The following is a 19,110-nucleotide window of genomic DNA, read 5'->3' as shown; positions in this document are numbered from 1 at the left end:
AGGAACCATTCCCAAAGCCAACTCTTCAGACATGGATTGGACTGGACAATGGGTTGGAGAGGGATGCTGGTGAGGAGTGAGCTTCTTGGATCAGGTGGACCCTTGAGACTATGTTGGCATCTCCTGCCTGGAAGGGAGATGAGAGGGTGGAGGGGGTTAGAAGCTGGTGAAGTGGACACGAAAAGAGAGAGTGGAGGGAGAGAGTGGGCTGTCTCATTAGGGGGAGAGTAACTGGGAGTGTGTAGCAAGGTGTATATGGGTTTTTGTGTGAGAGACTGACTTGATTTGTAAACTTTCAGTTAAAGCACAATAAAATTATTAAAAAAAAAAAAAAAAGGCTGTGACCTTTTGGAAGCAGACTGCCAGGACTTTCTTCTGCAGTGTCTCTGGGTGGGTTTCAACGGCCAACCTTTCAGTTAGTAGTTAAGCACTTATCCGTTTGTGCCACCAGGGACTCCTCGCCCAAGACAACAGATGAGATATAAGATCACAAGTTTCTAGAGACCACCAGGGAAGTAAACACACATGGCGAGCCTGGCTCTTCCTCCTGATTTCCAAATGCCTGTTCAAGCCGAGTCTGGGAAAGCTGAGTGATGTCGGTTTGGAAATAGAGTCAACAATTCATTTCCAAAAGGTAGTTTGTAATGTGCAGGCACCAACTGTGGGGCAGATCTACGTATCCTGCCACCTGATATAAAACCTCAGGCTCTGAGCGGGGCTGCCTGCAGATGAGGCCAAGTCTCCCCGGCTGCCACGTGGCCCAACATTTCCTTCCTGGACGCAGTTCCTTTTGAACGAGATGGGAGCACTGCCAGCCAAGGGCCACAGGGATGGTTCGGGAGAGGGGAACGCTAAAGCATGCAGTGAAGGGGTTAGATAAGAGCCGGCCAAGAGGGAGGTCTAAGCAGCAAGTAGCCCCGTAAAACCCCAGGAACCAGAAGGCATGTATCGCCCCCACTCCGAGGCCCCAGGAAGGTGGACTGGTCGACGTCCGTGAGCCGTCCCTCCTGAGACACACGAAAGCTCACACTGACTCACCATCAGATGCAGCGGTATCTTGGTTGGTCCCTTGGCAGACATTTTCTCCCACAGGCCCCTTCTGACATAGCGGACGGTCGTGCCAGCGATCTGAAACTCTCCCGGGAGCTCGATCTTCCAGTCGCTGTTGATGGATCTCTTACTGGAGTCTTTGAGGGCTAGGTGGGAAATCAAACAGAGTGGAATGAGGAAGCAACTCGGACCTTCTTAAGGGACATCTGGACATCGTGAGGGGAGGGAAGTTTAAAATGGGTAGGCTCCCCTGGGGAGGGCGGCCATGTCACCGCAGCTTCCATCATGGGCTCCTTGCCTCAAGCGAGGTCAGAACAGTGGAGGCACGGGAGGAGCGGCAGAGGATGGAAACAACGCAGCCCAATCAAACTTACAGAGTAGGTGATTTTCTGCCTCATGACTCAATCCTATTTTAATGTGTAAAAGACAACACATCAGTTCATTTTACTATTATCTTTTTTTGTCCAGTTGCCAATCAAGTTTATTCCGATGCGTGGTGACCCCGTGTATGTCTGAACAGAACTGGGCTCCATACAGTTTTCAATGGCTAATTTTTCAGAGGTAGATAGCCAGGTCTTTCTTCCGAGTATCCTCTGGGTGGATTCAAACCGCCAACCTTTAGGTTAGCAGCTGAGCGTGTTAACCATTTCCACCACCCAGGGACTCCGTCCTGTGACCTGCCTGGAGCTATTTAAGGCAGGCAGCCTAACTCAAATATCTCTTAAGGATCTGATACTCTTGTGCTAGGCAAAGAACAATTGTTGTTCTACTAGATATTTGTGTTTTAAAACCTGAGCAGTCCTACAGATGCAGCAGTAATGCCTGGCAGATGCCAGGCTGGTGGGGCCCCAAGTATTGGGGATGTGCTCCTGTACACACCACCCTGCAGAGGGAGGTTTGCAGGTTTGGTCGTTTACACATCCACTTGGTACAAACACATGTTGGGAGGTAGATGGAACCAGCGTTTTTTTTTTAATAACAGCATTACTGAGATATAATTTACATATGACACAACTCACCTAAGTGTGTACAATTCACTGGTTTTTAGGTTATTCACCAAGTCGGGCAGCCATCACCACTATCAATTATTGAACATTTTTTCATCACCTCAAAAAGCAACCCCATGCCTATTTGCAGTCACTTTCTATTTCCCCACAAACTCCACTGATGTACTCTCTGTCTTTATGGATTTGCCTACTCTGACCATTTCATACAAACGGAATTATACAATATGTGGTCTTTTACGTCTGTATTCCGGGAACCAGCATCTTGCTGATTGGTCATAAGCAAAAACTTGGTTTTTCATGAGAGATGTATATATTTAACCCTGAAGTGTTCACCAGTGACTTATTCTAGCCTTTGTCCCTTTAGTTAGGTTTAGAGTCCACGTTGTTCTCATGAGGAGGACAACGTGCAGTGAAATTGTTTCGTTTTTAGAGAAATAACTCACTGGGGGGTATTTCAGCATCTATGAGAAGGTGGCAGATGACAAGCTAAGACGTGATAGCAAGTTCATGTCAGAAAAACAGGCTCCCAGGGCACCCTCAGCCCAGTGCCCACGCTCCCTGCATGCATAGCTGGGCTCCCTGAAACCCCCCATTGCTCTTAGTCACTTTAGGGTACCACTCAGTTCACATCACCAAAAGCAGATTATTCTCTATTCTCTGGTTAAATAAGATGCCCATGCTTAATACAGGCTGTGAATAATGAGAGTTGAAACCAAAAACGGGTTTCAGTTAACCCTGAATTCATCGGCCCCAGGCTGGGGTTAGGACCCCGTGATTCCGTTACTAGCTACGTGATGCCGGACAGGACAATGTGGCCCCAATGCTTGCTCCTGCCCAGCACGTTCTCCTGGCAAACCCAGAAGGGATGCTCATGATTCCTGGCTTATAGAAACCGCCAGGAGGAACCAAGAGAGAAGCTGAAAGGGCTGCTTTCCAGCTAGAGTGACTTCCAATCGGGGTTTCCATCCCGGCTGGCTGTGCGCAGTGACCGGTGGAGGATTACAGGACTCCAGGGAAGGGTGAGGAAGGAAAAGCTCCACCACTTGGAAGAGAATCTGTTTCCCTTCGAGAAATTCTACCTGCTATTGAAACTTCCTGGCTACCAAAGGGAGATGAGAAGGCTGGGATACCCCAAATTTCTTCTCCTTTTTCTCTTCCTCCACCATCTGTAAACCACCATTTAAGGAGCTCATTCTCTGGCTTAGGCCCTTCATAGACTTTTACCCATTTAATCTTCCCAACAACCTATAGGGTCAAGGGTTGTTTTCCTCAGTTTACAGATGAGGAAATGGGGCACAGAGAGGTTAAGTAACTTGCCTAAAGTCACACAGCTATCACGTTGTTGAGTGGAGACCTGAACCTAAATACATCAAGTCCAGCACTCATATCACTGCCCCTGTTTCCAATTCCCACATTCGTAGACTACAGCATCGGTCCAGTTTTATAAAAAATGCTGAGATGTGAAAATGTAAGGCATGTTCTCAAAGGAAACAAACTCCAGGTTCTAACCGCTACAGGGTCTCATGTTCTGTATCCTTGTGAAAATAAGTAATTCCACAGATTTCCCAAAGTTCCAGTGAACTCATAACCTAAATTACACTTGGTATGTGGACCACTGGGTGGACCACTGGTGAATCTGAGTGATGGGCGGAGGGGTGTCCACTGTGCTGTTCTTTCAAATTCCCTGCAGGCTGCATAAGCATGTATTTGGTTTCAGGAATCAGAAAAAGCTGGTGGGAATTTGTTATTAGTTGCCATCGAGTCAGCTCTGACTCATGGTGACTCCACATAAAACAGAACAAAACATCGCCTGATCCTGCACCATCTTCACGGTCATCGGCACGCTTGATTCCATTGCTGCAGATTTTGAGTGCCTTCCAGTCTAGACAGCGCATCTTGCAGCTCCATACGCAACGATGTTCTGTTGTGATCCACAGGGTTTCCATTAGCTAATTTTCAGAAATAGATCTCCAGGCCTTTTTTCCTAGTCTGTAAGCTCTGCTGAAACCTGTCCAGCGTGGGTGATCCTGAGGCTTTTTGAAATACTAGTGGCATAGCTTCTAGCATTATGGCAACACTCATGCCGCCACAGAGGGATGGTGGGAGGAAGTAGCGGACAGATAAAACTAGGGGTCAGAGTCTCCTAAAAAAAACCCCAGAAGGAACAAGGTGGGGAAACATACAGAGCAGCAAACGCATCCCCCCCCCCCACCAACACGTCACTCTCCTCTGAGGTTTCGTCAGTGTGGGCACTGGTCAACCCACTAGGATTGGGCTAAAAACACAGCTCCTGCTCTTAGGGAGACAGGTAAGAAAACAGGTAAACATAATAAAATATGATAAGCCCTGTGACAGGAGTGAGCCCAGGGCCCTGGGTATGTTCGGGGGGGTGGCAGGAGGGACTTGGAGAAGGTTCCCTGGGAGAGGCACCCTCCATGCTGAGCTCATAAGGAAAGTAGGTGGGAGAAGTAGCTGGGTGCTATGTGTGCTGTGGAGGCAGACTGTTGCCGAGATGGACCTCCGTGGTGGGGCGGAGGAGTGAAGGGAGACACAGCAGTGAGGAGAGGCTGGTGGAAGGTGAAGGAATATTCTTCTCAGAAGTTTGTCTGTGAAAACGAGATGAGACACAAAGAGTGGCTACAGAAGGATGGAGAAGGGGAGCAAGACTTGCGTTTTGCTGTTATTGTTAGGGTAGGAGATACTTTGAGATTCCCGGTCATTGAGTCAGAGAAACAAGCACAAGTTTCTTAAAAGCTGTAAGCTGACCACACTCACTCTTGGGCCCACCTCAGAGAACCAACGTCCCACACAAAGGCCAGGAGGGCACTGGAGCGGCCACGCTCTCCCTGTCTCTGCCCACCACACCCACTGACCAGCTCCCACAGTCAGTGCCCTGGCCAGGTCTTGGGCTTAGAAGACAGGGGTGAGGGTCTGACCTTGTTCCGTTTCATGCTGTTGGAAACATCTAGTGTGTCCACTGCCCAGCATCTCTCTCTCTCCTTTTTCAAGTAACGGCTCCCTGATTTTCCTTGGGGGACACGCTCTTCCTCCAGTTATGTGGGGCTGAGCCCTAACTCCACCGCAGCTCCAGGGATGGGTCCATCACACAACCCTGGACGATGAGGGTACTTCCAAGACTTCGCTCACCTTGGGAAGAAGATTTCTTTCCACCGCGTTGCCCAGAGACTTAAAACAGGGCTAAATTTTCCAGCAGAGTAAAGTCACCTCAGAGAGGACAGTAATGCCAAGAGAGACTGTTTCTCATGGGTGTCAATACTCCCATGGCATCATGTCAAGCCTCTAGACCCAGCAGTGCCTGAAACTGATTCTCAGCAGCTAAGAACTGAGTTTGGCATTCACATGTGCCTTCTGAAGGTAGATTAAAAAAAAAAAAAAAAAAAAACCACCACCAATAATGGAGGCAGGGCAGGTGGAGAAAGAAAAATACTATTGTGGGCTCAAGAATATCACCCCAGGCTTCTTACCAACAGATGCTTAGTACCCACCTGGGGTTTAGAAGGACTGGCACACTCTAGCCATGCCTTAACCTGTCCTTGGGCCTCCGCTCCAGTCCCGGCACTAATGCCCTTTCTCACCCAACCTTGTTTATGGCGCTCCATGGCCTTTTTTGAAAGATGCTAAAAAGTAAATTATAAACTGAAAACTACCTGCCTCCATGTCCATGGCAAAGCTCTGGGAGGCCATGAGTGGGAAGGATGGGGCTAGGGCAGGGGGCATCCCTGGAGATGATGCTGACAAGCTCCTCCCAACATGCCCTGTCCACAGGTGTGGGGCCGGTGTGGGAGGTCCAGGATGCTTCCTCAGCCAGGCAGAGGTGCCCGAGAGGTACGGGGGCGGTGGGCAGCAGCCACAACTACCACACGTGCCTGCAAGGCCAGCCTGGGCTTGGGGGTCTGCATCCCCCTGGTCCCTGGAGCAGGGTCTTGTTTGTCTGAAGTGGCTGTGTGCAGATGTGTGGATGGAGGCAGGATTTCGGGAGCTGGTCCGCTGGGTGGGTCAGGGAGGCCACGAAGGAGCTACTCCATGGGGTTCAAGGAAGAGAGGAAAGTTGGAAAGGTGAGCTGTGGTTAGTGGGCTAATCTAGAACAATATGGGCAGATGGATGGGAGAAACATGCCAGGCTGTGGTGTGCTGTACCAACCAGCTCTCTGGAGGAAAAAGCCCGAGTTTATAGCACTTGTTGATTTCAGGGTGCAAACACTCAGACACACCAGCGATCATGAAGATGGAACAGGACTGGGCAACATTTCACTCCATTGTGCATGGGGTCACCATGAGTCAGAGAAAGTACTGCCTCCCTGGCTGATTTCCAGTCACACACAGGACACCACCGAGTGGGGGGTGGGAGGAGATAAGCTGCCCTGGCAAACCATGCTGTCGCTGCTGGAGCTCCACTTTGCTGTGAGGTCCTGCTCTGGAGCCGCTGAGGTGCTGAAATCTCACACTGTCACAGCTCTAGGAGAGGGACGAGCTCTCCTGGCCCCAGAAAGGATACACTCTGTGCTCCCAAGCACTGCATGCGGCCATCTGAAGAGCGGCTGCAAACTGCAAAGAGACCTTCGCGATGGTCACTCGGCCTCTCCATCTCAGAGGCTGGCACTCCTTTCCCTGGACAGCTTGCTCACAACAACAATCATTTATGCATTTCACAATGAGAGCAAAACCCAGCGGCAGAGTTAAAAGCAGGAAGTTGGCAGTCCCAAAGGCATGGGGAACGCTTCAAACCCCATTTACGTCGGTGACTGATTCACTCAGCAAGATTCAAAACATGCTGGTTGGTGCCGAAAAATTGGAACTTCCTGCAGAATTACAGCACCTTACATTCCTTCAGGAACCTCTGGTGGGTGCAACCGGTTAATGGGCTCTGCCGCTAACTGAAAGGTTGGAGGTTTGAGTCCACTCAAAGGCACTTGGGAAGAAAGGCTTAGTGATTTACTTCTGAGAAATCAGCCACTGAAAACCCTATGGAGCAGAGTTCTACTCTGGCACACATGAGGTCACCATGAGTCAGAGCTGACTCAATGGGAACTGGTTTTACATTGCTTTAAAGCGGTGAAGCTCCAACCTCAGAGATCGGACTGTTGAGATAGCAAGACCATTTTTAGCAGTGAATAAATAGGTTTAATGTGGATTCCAGTGATAAAATGCCTGTGCGGGGCCACATAGGCTCCCGAGAGCAAGCTCCGAGAGCTGTTCACCTCCTACACCTTTATGCAGCAGCCTTGGGCTCCTCCAACTCTGTCTCCACAGCTCGAGCGAGCTTCCCAGGGGAGGGTTTGCTGGAGCCGGTGAAGCTCAGCTCAGGGCACTTCACTTGCACAAGCCCTTTCCAAGGTTCCATTCATAATGTTGTATTCTTAAAAAGACTTCCCCCCAAGTAAAATAAGCTTTGCCGCCCCCCACCCCCGCCAAGTTCCTGCTCCTTTGCATGTCTGGGCATCAACAAGTATATTCACGCCCTCTTTGTCTGTAAGCATTTTGATTAGCTTGTAGCTGAAATCAGGGTTTTTAAACAGGGGCTATTAAGATGATTAGAAGTGCTCTGATACTACAGGCAAATGACAGAGTTAATGCTAAGTGAAAGAAGCCAGTCACAGAAGACTATGTATTGTACCATTCCATCCATACAAAGCCTTCAGAATAGGCAGATCCATACGGGCAGAAAGTAGATTAGTGGTGGCCTAGGGCTGGGGGCATGGTGGAGAAATACACAGTGACTGCTAAGACATAGAGTTTCTTTTGGGGGGTGGTAAAATTGATTGTGGTGATGTTTGCACACTGTGAATACACTGGAAACCACTGTACACTGTAAATGAGTGAATTGTATGGTATGCAAGTTATATCTCAGCAAAGCTGTTAAAAAAAAAAAAGAACAAGGACTTTCCATGTGATCTGATCCGGCTTGTGAAGTTAGAAGTTCGTGTTTCCTGGGAGGAGATTTTCGCTTGCCGTTTTTGCCTGAGCCAGAGGTTTGATGTTTTAAATCACTGTCCAAAATAAAGCAGCACTTTCTTTTGTATATTTTGCTCAGAAGCCACGAAGAGCCTCTCGACAGCTAGAGACTCTCACAGGGGCATCCCATGAGGGTGTGTGTGCTCTTTCCTTTGATATTACGGCGGGACAGGAGCTTCTCAATGACGTGGAACTTGAGGTCACGCGCTGAAGTCCATTTCCATTTTGAGTTTTTTTTTCTCTCTGTGGATATTTACACACCATTTCTGGGAGATCGTGAGCCATTCTGGGGAATCAGGAGGGGCACTGCTGATGGGAGGGCAGGGCTCCCCTTCAGAGCTGGCGGGGACCAGTGGCAGAGGCATGACCCTACCTCCTCTCCCTCTTGGGGCACGGAGCTGTGCAGACAATGGGGTCTGTTCTTCTCTCCATTCTGGATGCAACTGAAGGACCTGACCCACAGTCAACCGACTGCTGCTCCTGGCATCAAGTCAGCAACGCCTTTTATTTTCACTCAGAGTCTGGCCAGCGCCGTCCTCAGCTATGGATACAAACTGCAGAGGCATTTCCTGTTCCAGGTGGTTTCGAGCAGAGCGCCAGCCAGCCAGCCGCGTGGGTTGATGGTAGGTGGGGCGGAATTCTTCAGCAACTGCTCCCAGCAAATGTGCGAGCTATTCACCGATACACTGGGTTGCCTTCCAGAGCACCCAGCCCTGAGTGGAAACAAGCCCTATTTGAACTGACTTTAGGAATCTAACAAGCATGGACCACCTTCACACTTGGGCTTTGTTGGCACGCCAGGCCCTGGATTATGATTTCTAAGATGTGGGAGTTGAGAAGCCATCCTAGGACATTAGCTTAGTTTCTAGAATGGGAACTCGCTTCTCTGAGGTCCACATAGTAAGTGGGCAGGTTTAACACGTGCTCTCCAGTCAATAGTCTTCTCTACCAGTCCATCTCCTCTTGTGATTGAACACCTCAGAGCCATTCTGAGAAGCTCCACATATGACAGTAGGCTCAGATTTGGATTCCAGGTCTACACTCACTACTGACGAGAAATTGGGTCTGCTACTACAGAACCCTTTAAAAAAAAAAATCCGTTGTTGTTCAGTTGATTCTGACTCATAGTGACCCTATATGACAGAGTAGAACTGCCCCATAGGGTTTTCAAGGAGCAGCTGGTGGATTCGAACTGCCTTCCTTTTGGTTAGCAGCCAAGCTCTTAGCCACTGCACCAGAGAACCCCTTAGAGCCTAGAAATACTTGAGACTAGGGATACTCTGCAGTACACTAGGAGGGATTAGCCAACAGCCTCTGTCAGTTTGTTGTACTGTGGTGGCTTGCATGTTTCTGTGATGCTGGAAGCTATGCCAATGGTATTTCAAATGCCAACAGGGTCACCCATGGTGGACAGGTTTCAGTGGAGCTTCCAGATTAAGACGGAGTAGGAAGAAAGATCTGGAGAGGTACTTCTAAAAACTAGTCAATGAAAGCCCTATAGATCACAATATTGTCCGATACAGTTTTGGAAGATGAGTTCCCTAGGTTGGAAGGCACTCAAAATACACAGTGGCCACAACAATGGGTTTGAGCAGACCAACTATCATGAAGATGGTACAGAACAGGGCAACGTTTTGTTCTGTTGCACGCGAGGTCGCCACAAGTTGGAGTAGGCTGGATGGCTACTAGCAGTAACAACAAGGGAGATTAGAGATAAGGTCTCTAAAACACAGCAGGGGTTTAATGATTGGGAGTTATTAATCCTGGTGTTACTATGTGCGGCCTTTGAGCTTTAGGAGCCTACAGAGATAATCATGAGTGCTCCTCTCCCTGGGCAGCAACCACGACTTATTACTCAACTGGCTCTAAAATGAGTTTCAGTGAAAAGTTCATTTTTACTATAGGAATGAAAAGCTGAAGAGTGATGTAAAGGGTTCTGACCTCTTCTGTCATTCTTATATTGACACAGAAAGTAGAGATTAAGTTCCTATTTTAGTCTGATCCCTGACACTGGGGTCAGGAATGGAGCTGGAATTCTGAGAAGCCAGGATTGGATGCCAGGGGGCTTATTTGCAGGGCCATCTGTTGGTGATATGTGGAAGAATCAATAAACTGACCTTAGAATGAGCCAGGTCCTGGAACACTGGGATTATGATTTTTTAATAAGGGGTCAAAGGCTACCTGAGTCTCCCATGGAAGTCACTCCAAGGTAGAGGAGAGCCAACATATCATTTGGAAGCTATCATGGATTGAATTGTGTCCCTGCAAAAATATGTGTGTCAATTTGGCTGGGCCATGATTCCCAATATTGTGTGATCGTCCACCACTTTGTCCTCTGATGTGATCTATGTGTTATAAATCCCACCTCTATGATGTTAATGAGGTAGGATAGGTGGCAGTTATGTTAATGAGGCAGGGCTCAATCTACAAGATTGGATTGTATCTTCAGCCAATTCCTTTTGAGATATAAAACAGAGAAGCAAGCAGAGAGACAGGGAGACCTATTACCACCAAGAAAGCAGCGTCGGGAACAGAATGTGTCCTTTGGACCCAGGGTCCCTGTGAGGTGAATCTCCTAGTCCACGGGAAGATTGATGAGAAGGACCTTCCTCCAGAGCCAACCGAGAGAGAAGGCATTCCCCTGGAGCTAATGCCCTGAATTCGGACTTCTGGCCTACTAGACTGTGAGAAAATAAATTCCTCTTTGTTAAAGTCATCCACTTGTAGTATTTCTGTTATAGCACCACTAGATAGCTAAGAAAGAAGGGTAACTTTTGGGTCCACCACCTGTCTTTTGGTCTCTCTCACTGTGATGGCTTTTATGTTGCTGCGATGCTAGAAGCTATATCACCAGTATTTCAAATACTAGCAGGGTCACCCATGGTGGAAGGTTTCAGCACAGCTTCCAGACTAAGACTAGGAAGAAAGGCCTGGTGATCGTCTACTGAAAATTAGTCAATGAAAACCCTATGGATCACAACAGAATATTGCCTGGTACAGCACTGGAAGAGGAGCCCCCCAGCTTGGAAGGCACTACACAGCAGCCACAACAGTGGACTCGCGCATACCACGATTGTGAAGATGGTGCAGGACTGGGAAAGGTTTATCCTGTTGCACATGGTGCTGCCATGAGTCGGAGCCAACTAGAAGGCCACTAACAACACCCTTTGGGTGTGATCTGGGTGATGGGGCTTCTGACTCAAACACTGGTGAAGTTGTCTCAATTTCCTTCAGTGGCTGGAGGGTGGGGAGCGAGGGTAAAGCTCTCTGAGAACTTATCAAAAAGGTGGTCACCCTGGAGAGGCTGCCAGAAGCAGCACAAGGCCCTATCTTAGAAAGCACTGTTGTAAGCGTTGTTCTATTTGCAGAGCACCAGCTAGGATGGCTGGGGAGAGGAGTGCCACCCAGGTGGGCACAGGGCTTGTGTCAGAGTAATGACAGCCCACAGGCCAGATGAAGACCGGCATGGCTGTCAGCATGAGGGGCAGCCAGGTCTCACTCTGTAGCAGGTGTGGCAGCGGCTACTCCCAGCGTCCAGGAGGCAGGGTGGTGGGCATACAAGGGGAAAGCTGTGTTGGAGGTGGCAGGGCTGCATGGATTACACCAGGGTCACACATGGCAGGGCGCTGGATGTAGTGAGTCCCACTGTGGGGACCTGGAGACGAGAGCTCCCAGCCCTACGCCTGCCTTTCCCTGGGCAGGAGTTTAGAGCTGTCTTAGTTTCTGTTTTTTTTCTAACTCTTAAATAAGATGATTGTGGTCTTCATTGTACACCTGACTATCAGAGATTTGTTTTGTGTCTGTCTTAGACTATGAGTTTCTTAAGTACAGAGACCATTACCAAGAGAGACTTGGATACTTTAGTGAAGTCTATAGAAGCAGGAACATGGACAAGGACGTGAACTTTCTTTTAACTCAGTGATAAAACTTGAAATTAAAGGGTTCCATGGGCAGCTTCCATTTAGCAAAAATAACCGATTTCTTAAGTTTGAAGCCAGAGAGATTATGTCTTACACATTCCAGTCACCTCCGAGCTGAAGTTTAACACAAGACAGGGATGTGGGACCAGCGCTGACTGAAGAACACGGGCTGCAGAACATTCTATCCCAGTCAATTAAGGCACAGGCAGCCTCGGGAATCGCTGTGTCCCGCAGCAGCGTTTGCTGCTTCCGACCCACATACAGAACGCTCAGAGGTTCGACTTGGCCCTCCAACCACACCCTGGTGCTCCAGCAGCAGGGCCAGCTTTGCTGGGGCTGATGGGGAGATTGAGATTGAGCTTAGGATACACTCAAAAGGTCTCTTGGGTTACCTACATACCTACCAGTTGCTGTTGAGTCGATTCCAACTCATGGCGACCCCGTGTGTGTCAGAGTAGAACTGCGCTCCACAGGGTTTTCAATGGCTGATCTTTTGGAAGTAGATAGCCAGGCCTTTCTTCCGAGGCACCTCTGGGTGGGCTTAAACCTCCAACCTTTAGGCTAGCAGCCGCGCAGGTTAACTGTTTTCACCACACAAGGACTCCCTTCTTTGGCTAAGAAGAGTTCAATTTAATTCTTCTCAGGTTTTAAGAATGGTTCTGTTTACGATGAAGAAGACTGGTCTGGAATGGAACCAAGTCCTTGCACAGGAAGACACAGGTGTTTGTGCCTAAAATCAATGGAGTTGGTCTCTATGGGTTTGGGGACATAGCACTCAGTGAAAATCAGTTTTCGTCTGGACTTCTGTTAGATTTAGGGCTGTTGGTCTTTTTCCAGCTAAGGAGGTGTGTCCAGAGCCATTGACAGGCCCACAGGGGCTTCCTACAAGTCAGGCAAGGAACCCAGATGGCTCAGGATCAACCCTGTCCCGATTCCTCACAAGTTCCTTCACTCTGTCATCTTCCTTCCTATCCACAACTGGTGGTCCCCACCCCCGACCCTCACCTGGAGGGTGGCTGCACTTCAGCCAAATACGGCAGTGCTGTTTGGGCCACTCTGGGTACATGTGTTATTATGATTACAGATACAGGTATAAAGCCAGTGACCTCCTGGGAGAACGATACTGACCAGATTACCCGCCTGACCATCAAATTCCGTTCTCAGGAAACAAACTGCGAATCAAATCTTTCTCCCTCTTTTTCTTTTTTTTACCCAGAAAACTGTGGGCAGGTTTATCCTCCACCACGCGGATCCTCCGAGCTCCGGCAGGAATGACAGCGGCTTCAATATAACCTGTAGCAACAAATGACACACGGATGAACCACAGCTCCACCCTTGATCAGAGGCCCGTGGTAGTACCCCACCAAAGCCAAGCGCCCCACCACGGTGGCTTCAGACACTGCAGCTGGTACAGCTCTAAGAAATCAAAGTCAAATAAGACGAAGCTCTTCTAGGGGCAGAACGTCCCAGCTGCCTGACTCCCAGGGAGCATCGTTGGCATGGAATTCTGTAGGAATGGCACCGCCCTGGGGCATGGGTGAAGAGTGACTCCCGGGTACTTTCCTCTGTTGGAGGTTCCTTTGCTCTCTGCTGCATTTGAACTTGCCCTGAATATCCACGGAATGATAGCACAAGCTAAGCAACTTGTCCTGTGACAGAGCTATTGCCTGAAGGCACTGTGTCCCCTTTACTGCCTTCGCTGCCCTTTGGGCTTTTTCTACAACTATCAGGGTAAACAATGTTGCCCATTTCCTTGAGTATTTCCAAGTCCAGTGGGAGGCTGCCTCTGCCCATGCTCTGATCCCCGAATGCCCAGAACAGTAGATGGTTAAGGAAGACTCAAAGACTAAGGCTGGTGGTGGGGAGGGGAAGTCAGGGACCAGCTGAGGCTTGGTTACCTGGGCAATTGTGCCAATCAACAAGCCCAAAGTTATGATGAAATTCTGAAGTTCAGGCTGAGAGTCATTTTGTTTTGATTTTCATTTGGGTTTCAGACAACGGTTTTATGCATTTCCTTCAGCAATTTAAGCCACTGCCCACAGCTGTCGAGTTGATTCCAACTCATAGCGACCCCTACAGGACAGAGTAGAACTGCCCCATAGAGTTTCCAAGGAAAGCCTGGTGGATTCGAACTGCCGACCTTTTGGTTAGCAGCCGTAGCACTTAATCACTAGGCCACCAGCGTTTCCTTCAGCAATTTAGATGATCTCAAGTTAGATCACGAATCCTGCCCCGACGTTCCGAAGCGCGATGCCCAGAATCAGCAGGGGAACTCAAAAACATGAGTGCTTTCTGTACCCAGCCTCCCAGAGATTATGGAAATGCTTATTTCGAGAGGTTCATTTATTTATTCTTTTTCCCACAATAAAATGGCTTTATTTTTATTTAGAAAGAGTACACAATTATTGTAAAATTTTTTTTTAAAAACATGAGAAAGGAAACCAAAACCAACTGACACCATACCACACCGTGAAAATGATCCCTAAGACAAGTAACGTGTTGGTGACCATGCTGTCCAGTACCTCTTTATGCATATTAGTATACACACGTCACTTTCTGTGAACGGGAGCTTACGTGTGCTTTTCAAAGATCAGGGACACCTTTAAAATAATTACAGCTTTGCTAGGCAATACATGCCCAAGGTACAAAACCCAAAAGTTATGAAAGTTAATAAAGCAGAAAGTCTATTAACCTTATAAGATGTAAGATACATCTTATACCCAGCCTTGCTAAATACTTTTATTATCTCTAATAGTCTGTATATGTTGGTGGAGTTTCTAAGAAGCTAACTGTATCATTCACCAACCAGACAGTTTCGTTTCTTCTTTTCTAATCTTTAAGCCTTTAATTCCTTCTTGCTTCACTCTAAGGCTGGGACTTACAAAGCCATGTTGTATATGAAATGAGATGGTGGCATCCCAAGTTTTTCCCGTTGAAAATGATGCTTCTTGTGGGAATTTGATAAATACAATTTATTGGGCTAAGGAAGTTCTCTTTTTGACTCAAGGGCAGTGGGTTTAGGTTAAGAGTTTTTATCTCAAAGAGGTACTGGAGCTAATCAAATACTCTTCCCATCTGCTTGAGATCATCATTTTGATTTTCTTTCAAATAACAGGAAGACCTCAGAGTGGTTTAACTGTAATTAAACGCCACATGACTTACATGACATTGTGGTTCAGTATCTTAGTTTTTTTGTTTTTTAAAAAATAACCAGTTTTACATGTACTATTCTACCTTCCCCTCCTCGCCCCCCCCCATCATTCTTTCCAGTATATGAGACCATTCTTTGGAAATTTTTTTTTCCTTCCTTAAATCCACTAGAAGCTCCTTTAGCGTAAGTCTCTCGGTTGTTGAAATCTCTCTCTGTTTTTACGTGTGGTTGTGTGCCGTTGAGTCGATTCAGACTCATAGCGACTCTATGGGGCAGAGAAGAACTGCCCCATAGGGTTTCCTAGGCTGTTATCTTTAGGGGAGCAGGTTGCCAGATCTCTTCTCCTGTGGAGCAGCTGGTGGGTTCGAACCACAGACCTTTGGATTAGCAGCCGAGCACTTAACCACTGTGCCACCAGGGCTCCTTTGTTTATCTGTAAATGTCTACTTCATTCTCAGTTTTGAGAGATGAGTTTCTTGTGCATTTGATTTTAAATTGGTTGTTCTTTTCCTTCAACACTGGAAAGATATTTATCCACTGTCTTTTGGCTTCCCTTAGAGGTGTGGAGAAGACAGCATTCCTTCCAAAGTGACCTGTCTTTTTCTTGGGCTGCGAGATCTTCCTTGGTGTTCTGCAGTTTCACTACAATGTTCCCAGGCATGGGTGTCTTTTTATTTATCCTCTCTCTAATCCCTCTTTCTACTACTTCAAATACATGTATGTGATCTTCCCTACCTCTTCACTTCTTTTTCACATTTCCTAGTCCCTTGTTTCTCTAAGCTAGCTAGCTCGTCTGCTGATAATTTCAATGATTATTTCTTTCTTTAAAAAATTTCTTCACTTAGACAATCTCTTGTTTGTTCATCTTTTTCTTTTTTAAAATTAGTTTTACTGGATATTTATTGTATATGCAATATGCATACAGATTTATATACAATAAAATTCACCAAGTTCAAGTGTGTAATTTGATGAACTTTGACCAATGTCTATAGTCGTGTAGGCACCATGACAATCATAGCCAAGATTTCCATCCCCTCTGAAGCTCTCTCATGCTCTGTACACTGAAGGCTTGTCTTTAAACATTTTATGTACGACTATTTGACATTCTGTACCTGATACTTCAATTCTCTGCAGTCCTTGAGGGTCTATATCAGTTGTTTGCTCATCTTTGTAAGTTCACTACTTAATCTTAATCTTTGAGGATCCTAAGTAGGGGAATTCCTCTTCCAGAGAGAGCTTAGTTCTGCTGCTAGAAACCCAGAACGCCACCGACTGAGGACCATTTCAGCCCTCCTGAGGGTGTAGGCTTAGCTGGAAGTCGCAGGTAGCCTGAGGCTCAGTATCCTGACGGCCATGTTGCCATCACCTTCTATCTACAAGGTACTTCTCTTAGCTCTCCACTGATCCCACCCCTGGAGAGGTAGATGTCCTCGGAGAGCTCTCCTACATTTTTTGAGACCGCCAGTGTCTTAGAGTCTGTCCTGTATAGTACATATATGTTCTGCAGCAGGACGTTGTCCCTCAGAGCAGTTGTTTAGCCATAATTATAGAAGAGAAACTCATATGGGCATATATATATACATACTCAGATGGGTTAATACATATTTAAATATATGTAATTTCTGTTAATCCATATGATGTATATCATATGTATATCCATATAAAGAGCTCTGGTGGCACTGCGGTTAAATCCTCGGCTGCTAAGCGAAAGGTCAGCAGTTCCAACCCACCAGTTGCTCCACAGGAAAAACATGTGGCAGTCTGCTTCGGTAAAGATTAAAAAAAAATCGGTAAAGATTACAACCTTGGAAACTCTATGGGGCAGTTCTACTCTGTCCTACAGGGTTGCAGTGAGTCAGAAGCAACTTGGCGGCACACAACACACCCGTGTATCTACATCTGTATACACGATGAAACCTGGTGGCATAGTGGTTAAGTGTTATGGCTGCTAACCAAAAGGTCGGCAGTTTGAATCCACCAGGTGCTCCTTGGAAACTCTATGGGGCGGTTGATACTCTGTCTTATAGGGTCAGAACTGACTCTACGGCAATGGGTTTTATACATACAAACACATGCAATTAAATCTTTGCTTCACCTGGAATTCCTTTTGGTATAAGGAGTAGAATAGATATTCAGACATTCAATATCTTTTTTTTTTTTTTTTCAATATGGTAATCCAGTTGTCCCAAAACCATTTATTGAATAACCCAGGCTTCCTTAACTAAATCCTGGATGTATTTGGGTCTATTTCTGGATTTTCTGTTCTTTTCTATTAACATCTCAGTCCTTGTTAAGGACTGAACTATGTCTCCCCAAAATGTATGTTGGAATCCTAACCCCTATACCTGTGGATACAATCCTATTTGAAAACAGAATTTCTTTGTTATGTTAATGAAGCCATATCTGTGTGGAAACTCATTGCTGTGGAGTTGCCTCCGACGCATAGTGACACGACGGGACAGAGTAGAACTTCCCTGTAGGTCTTCCAAGGAGTGGCAGATTCGAAGTGCTGACCTTTTGGTTAGTAGCCAAGCTCTTAGCCACTGTGTAGGGTGTGTCCTAAACCTAATCACTTCTGAGTTTCTAAAAGAGGAAGGAGATAAGACACAGAAATAAGCACATACTAGGAAAAAAAGATGACATGTGAGGATTGTCGATAGGATAAGAAGCCAAGAAATATCCAAGGCTACCGACAAGGAAGGAATCGACATGGCTGAGACCCTGATACGGACTTTCAGATCTAGATTGTGAGAAAATAAATTTTGGTTCTTTAGAGCCACCCACTTGTGGTATTTCTGTTACAAGCAGCACTAGAGAACTAAGACAGTCCTTTACTCAACCAGTGCCATTTTGCTTTAAATATTGTGGCTTTATAATAAGTTTCAGTGTTTGGTAGGAGCAGTCCTCTGTTTAATAATTTTCCTAGTTGTTCTTTTTTATTTTTCACATACAATTTAAAATTTATTTGTTTAGTCTAAAAAACTCTTTTAAATTTTATTTCCAAATATTAAATATACAATTTTTGGGAGAACTGACATCTTCATGATATAAAATTTTTATCTCTAAGTAAAGGACCTTTCATTTTGTTCAAGTCCTCAAGGAGCTTTTTATATGGTCCCTGCAAAATTCATGTTAAGTTTATTGTAAGTTTTGTTGTTTTTTTTCTGTTATGAATTGGATAATTTATTCCATGTTATCTTTTAACTGTTTATTAATTTATACAAAGAACTAACTTATCAATTCCACTTTTTATAAATTTCCTCTTTTAGCAACTTCTTAGACAATTATTTTCTTTTTTGTTTCATAATCTATTTAGGACCGTGATTTCTTCCTCCAATGTGCTGCTTGAGCTGCATCACACAGATTCTGATATTTATTGCTTTTAATATTGTTTTACAAATATCTTGCAATTTCAGTTTTGATTTCCTCTTTGAACTAAGAATTACTTAAAAGAGAAATTTTATATTTTGAAATGATAAATTTTCATTCTATAATAGTTTTATATTAGCATTATTATCAAAGATTTTATTTTTGTGTTATCCTATTTTGGGGAATTTATTGAGATTTTTTTACCTGATAAACACCTATCCCTCACTTACTACCTCGTTATCCGACATTTTGCATTTATGACAACAGCAAGAAAGTACTGTCAGAAAATGTTGCACATTGATAATATATGTCTGACAGTAACAAAGCCAAGGTATGAGGTGAAAGTAATGCTGGCTGTGATGGTTATGTGTCAGCTTGGCTGGACCATGATTCTCAGTGGTTTGTTCAGCAGTTATGTAATGATATACTTTGGCAGTTATATAAATGATATACTTTGGCAGTTATGTAATGAGGTAGTCATCCTCCATTTTGTGATGTGATGTGGTCATGCTCCATTTTCACATAATGCTGATTTTCACATAATGACCTGGTCTTTGCAACCTAACCATGTTGGTAAGTGAGGAGTGAGTATATATGGCTAATACGTAATTGGCTTGAAAATATAGGTTGAGTTGCTGTT

At 46.0% G+C, this 19,110-nt stretch overlaps 1 protein-coding gene across 1 annotated transcript in view; it reads right to left on the bottom strand.

The window, feature by feature from the left end:
- Window positions 1-19,110, bottom strand: part of ADAMTS17 (ADAM metallopeptidase with thrombospondin type 1 motif 17) — a 389,915-nt gene that overhangs the window by 7,450 nt on the left and 363,355 nt on the right. The window contains exons 15-16 of the mRNA XM_064267055.1: window positions 13,163-13,243; window positions 1,039-1,196 (exon numbers count right to left, since the gene is read on the bottom strand). Coding sequence (XP_064123125.1) covers window positions 1,039-1,196; window positions 13,163-13,243 — 239 coding nt within the window. The remainder of the gene's footprint in view (window positions 1-1,038; window positions 1,197-13,162; window positions 13,244-19,110) is intronic.

Source organism: Loxodonta africana, chromosome 13 (genome assembly GCF_030014295.1).
Source record: "Loxodonta africana isolate mLoxAfr1 chromosome 13, mLoxAfr1.hap2, whole genome shotgun sequence".
Taxonomy (NCBI): Eukaryota; Metazoa; Chordata; class Mammalia; order Proboscidea; family Elephantidae; genus Loxodonta; species Loxodonta africana.
Note: the sequence above shows the minus strand (reverse complement) of the source record. Positions and strands in the feature narration are given on the sequence as shown.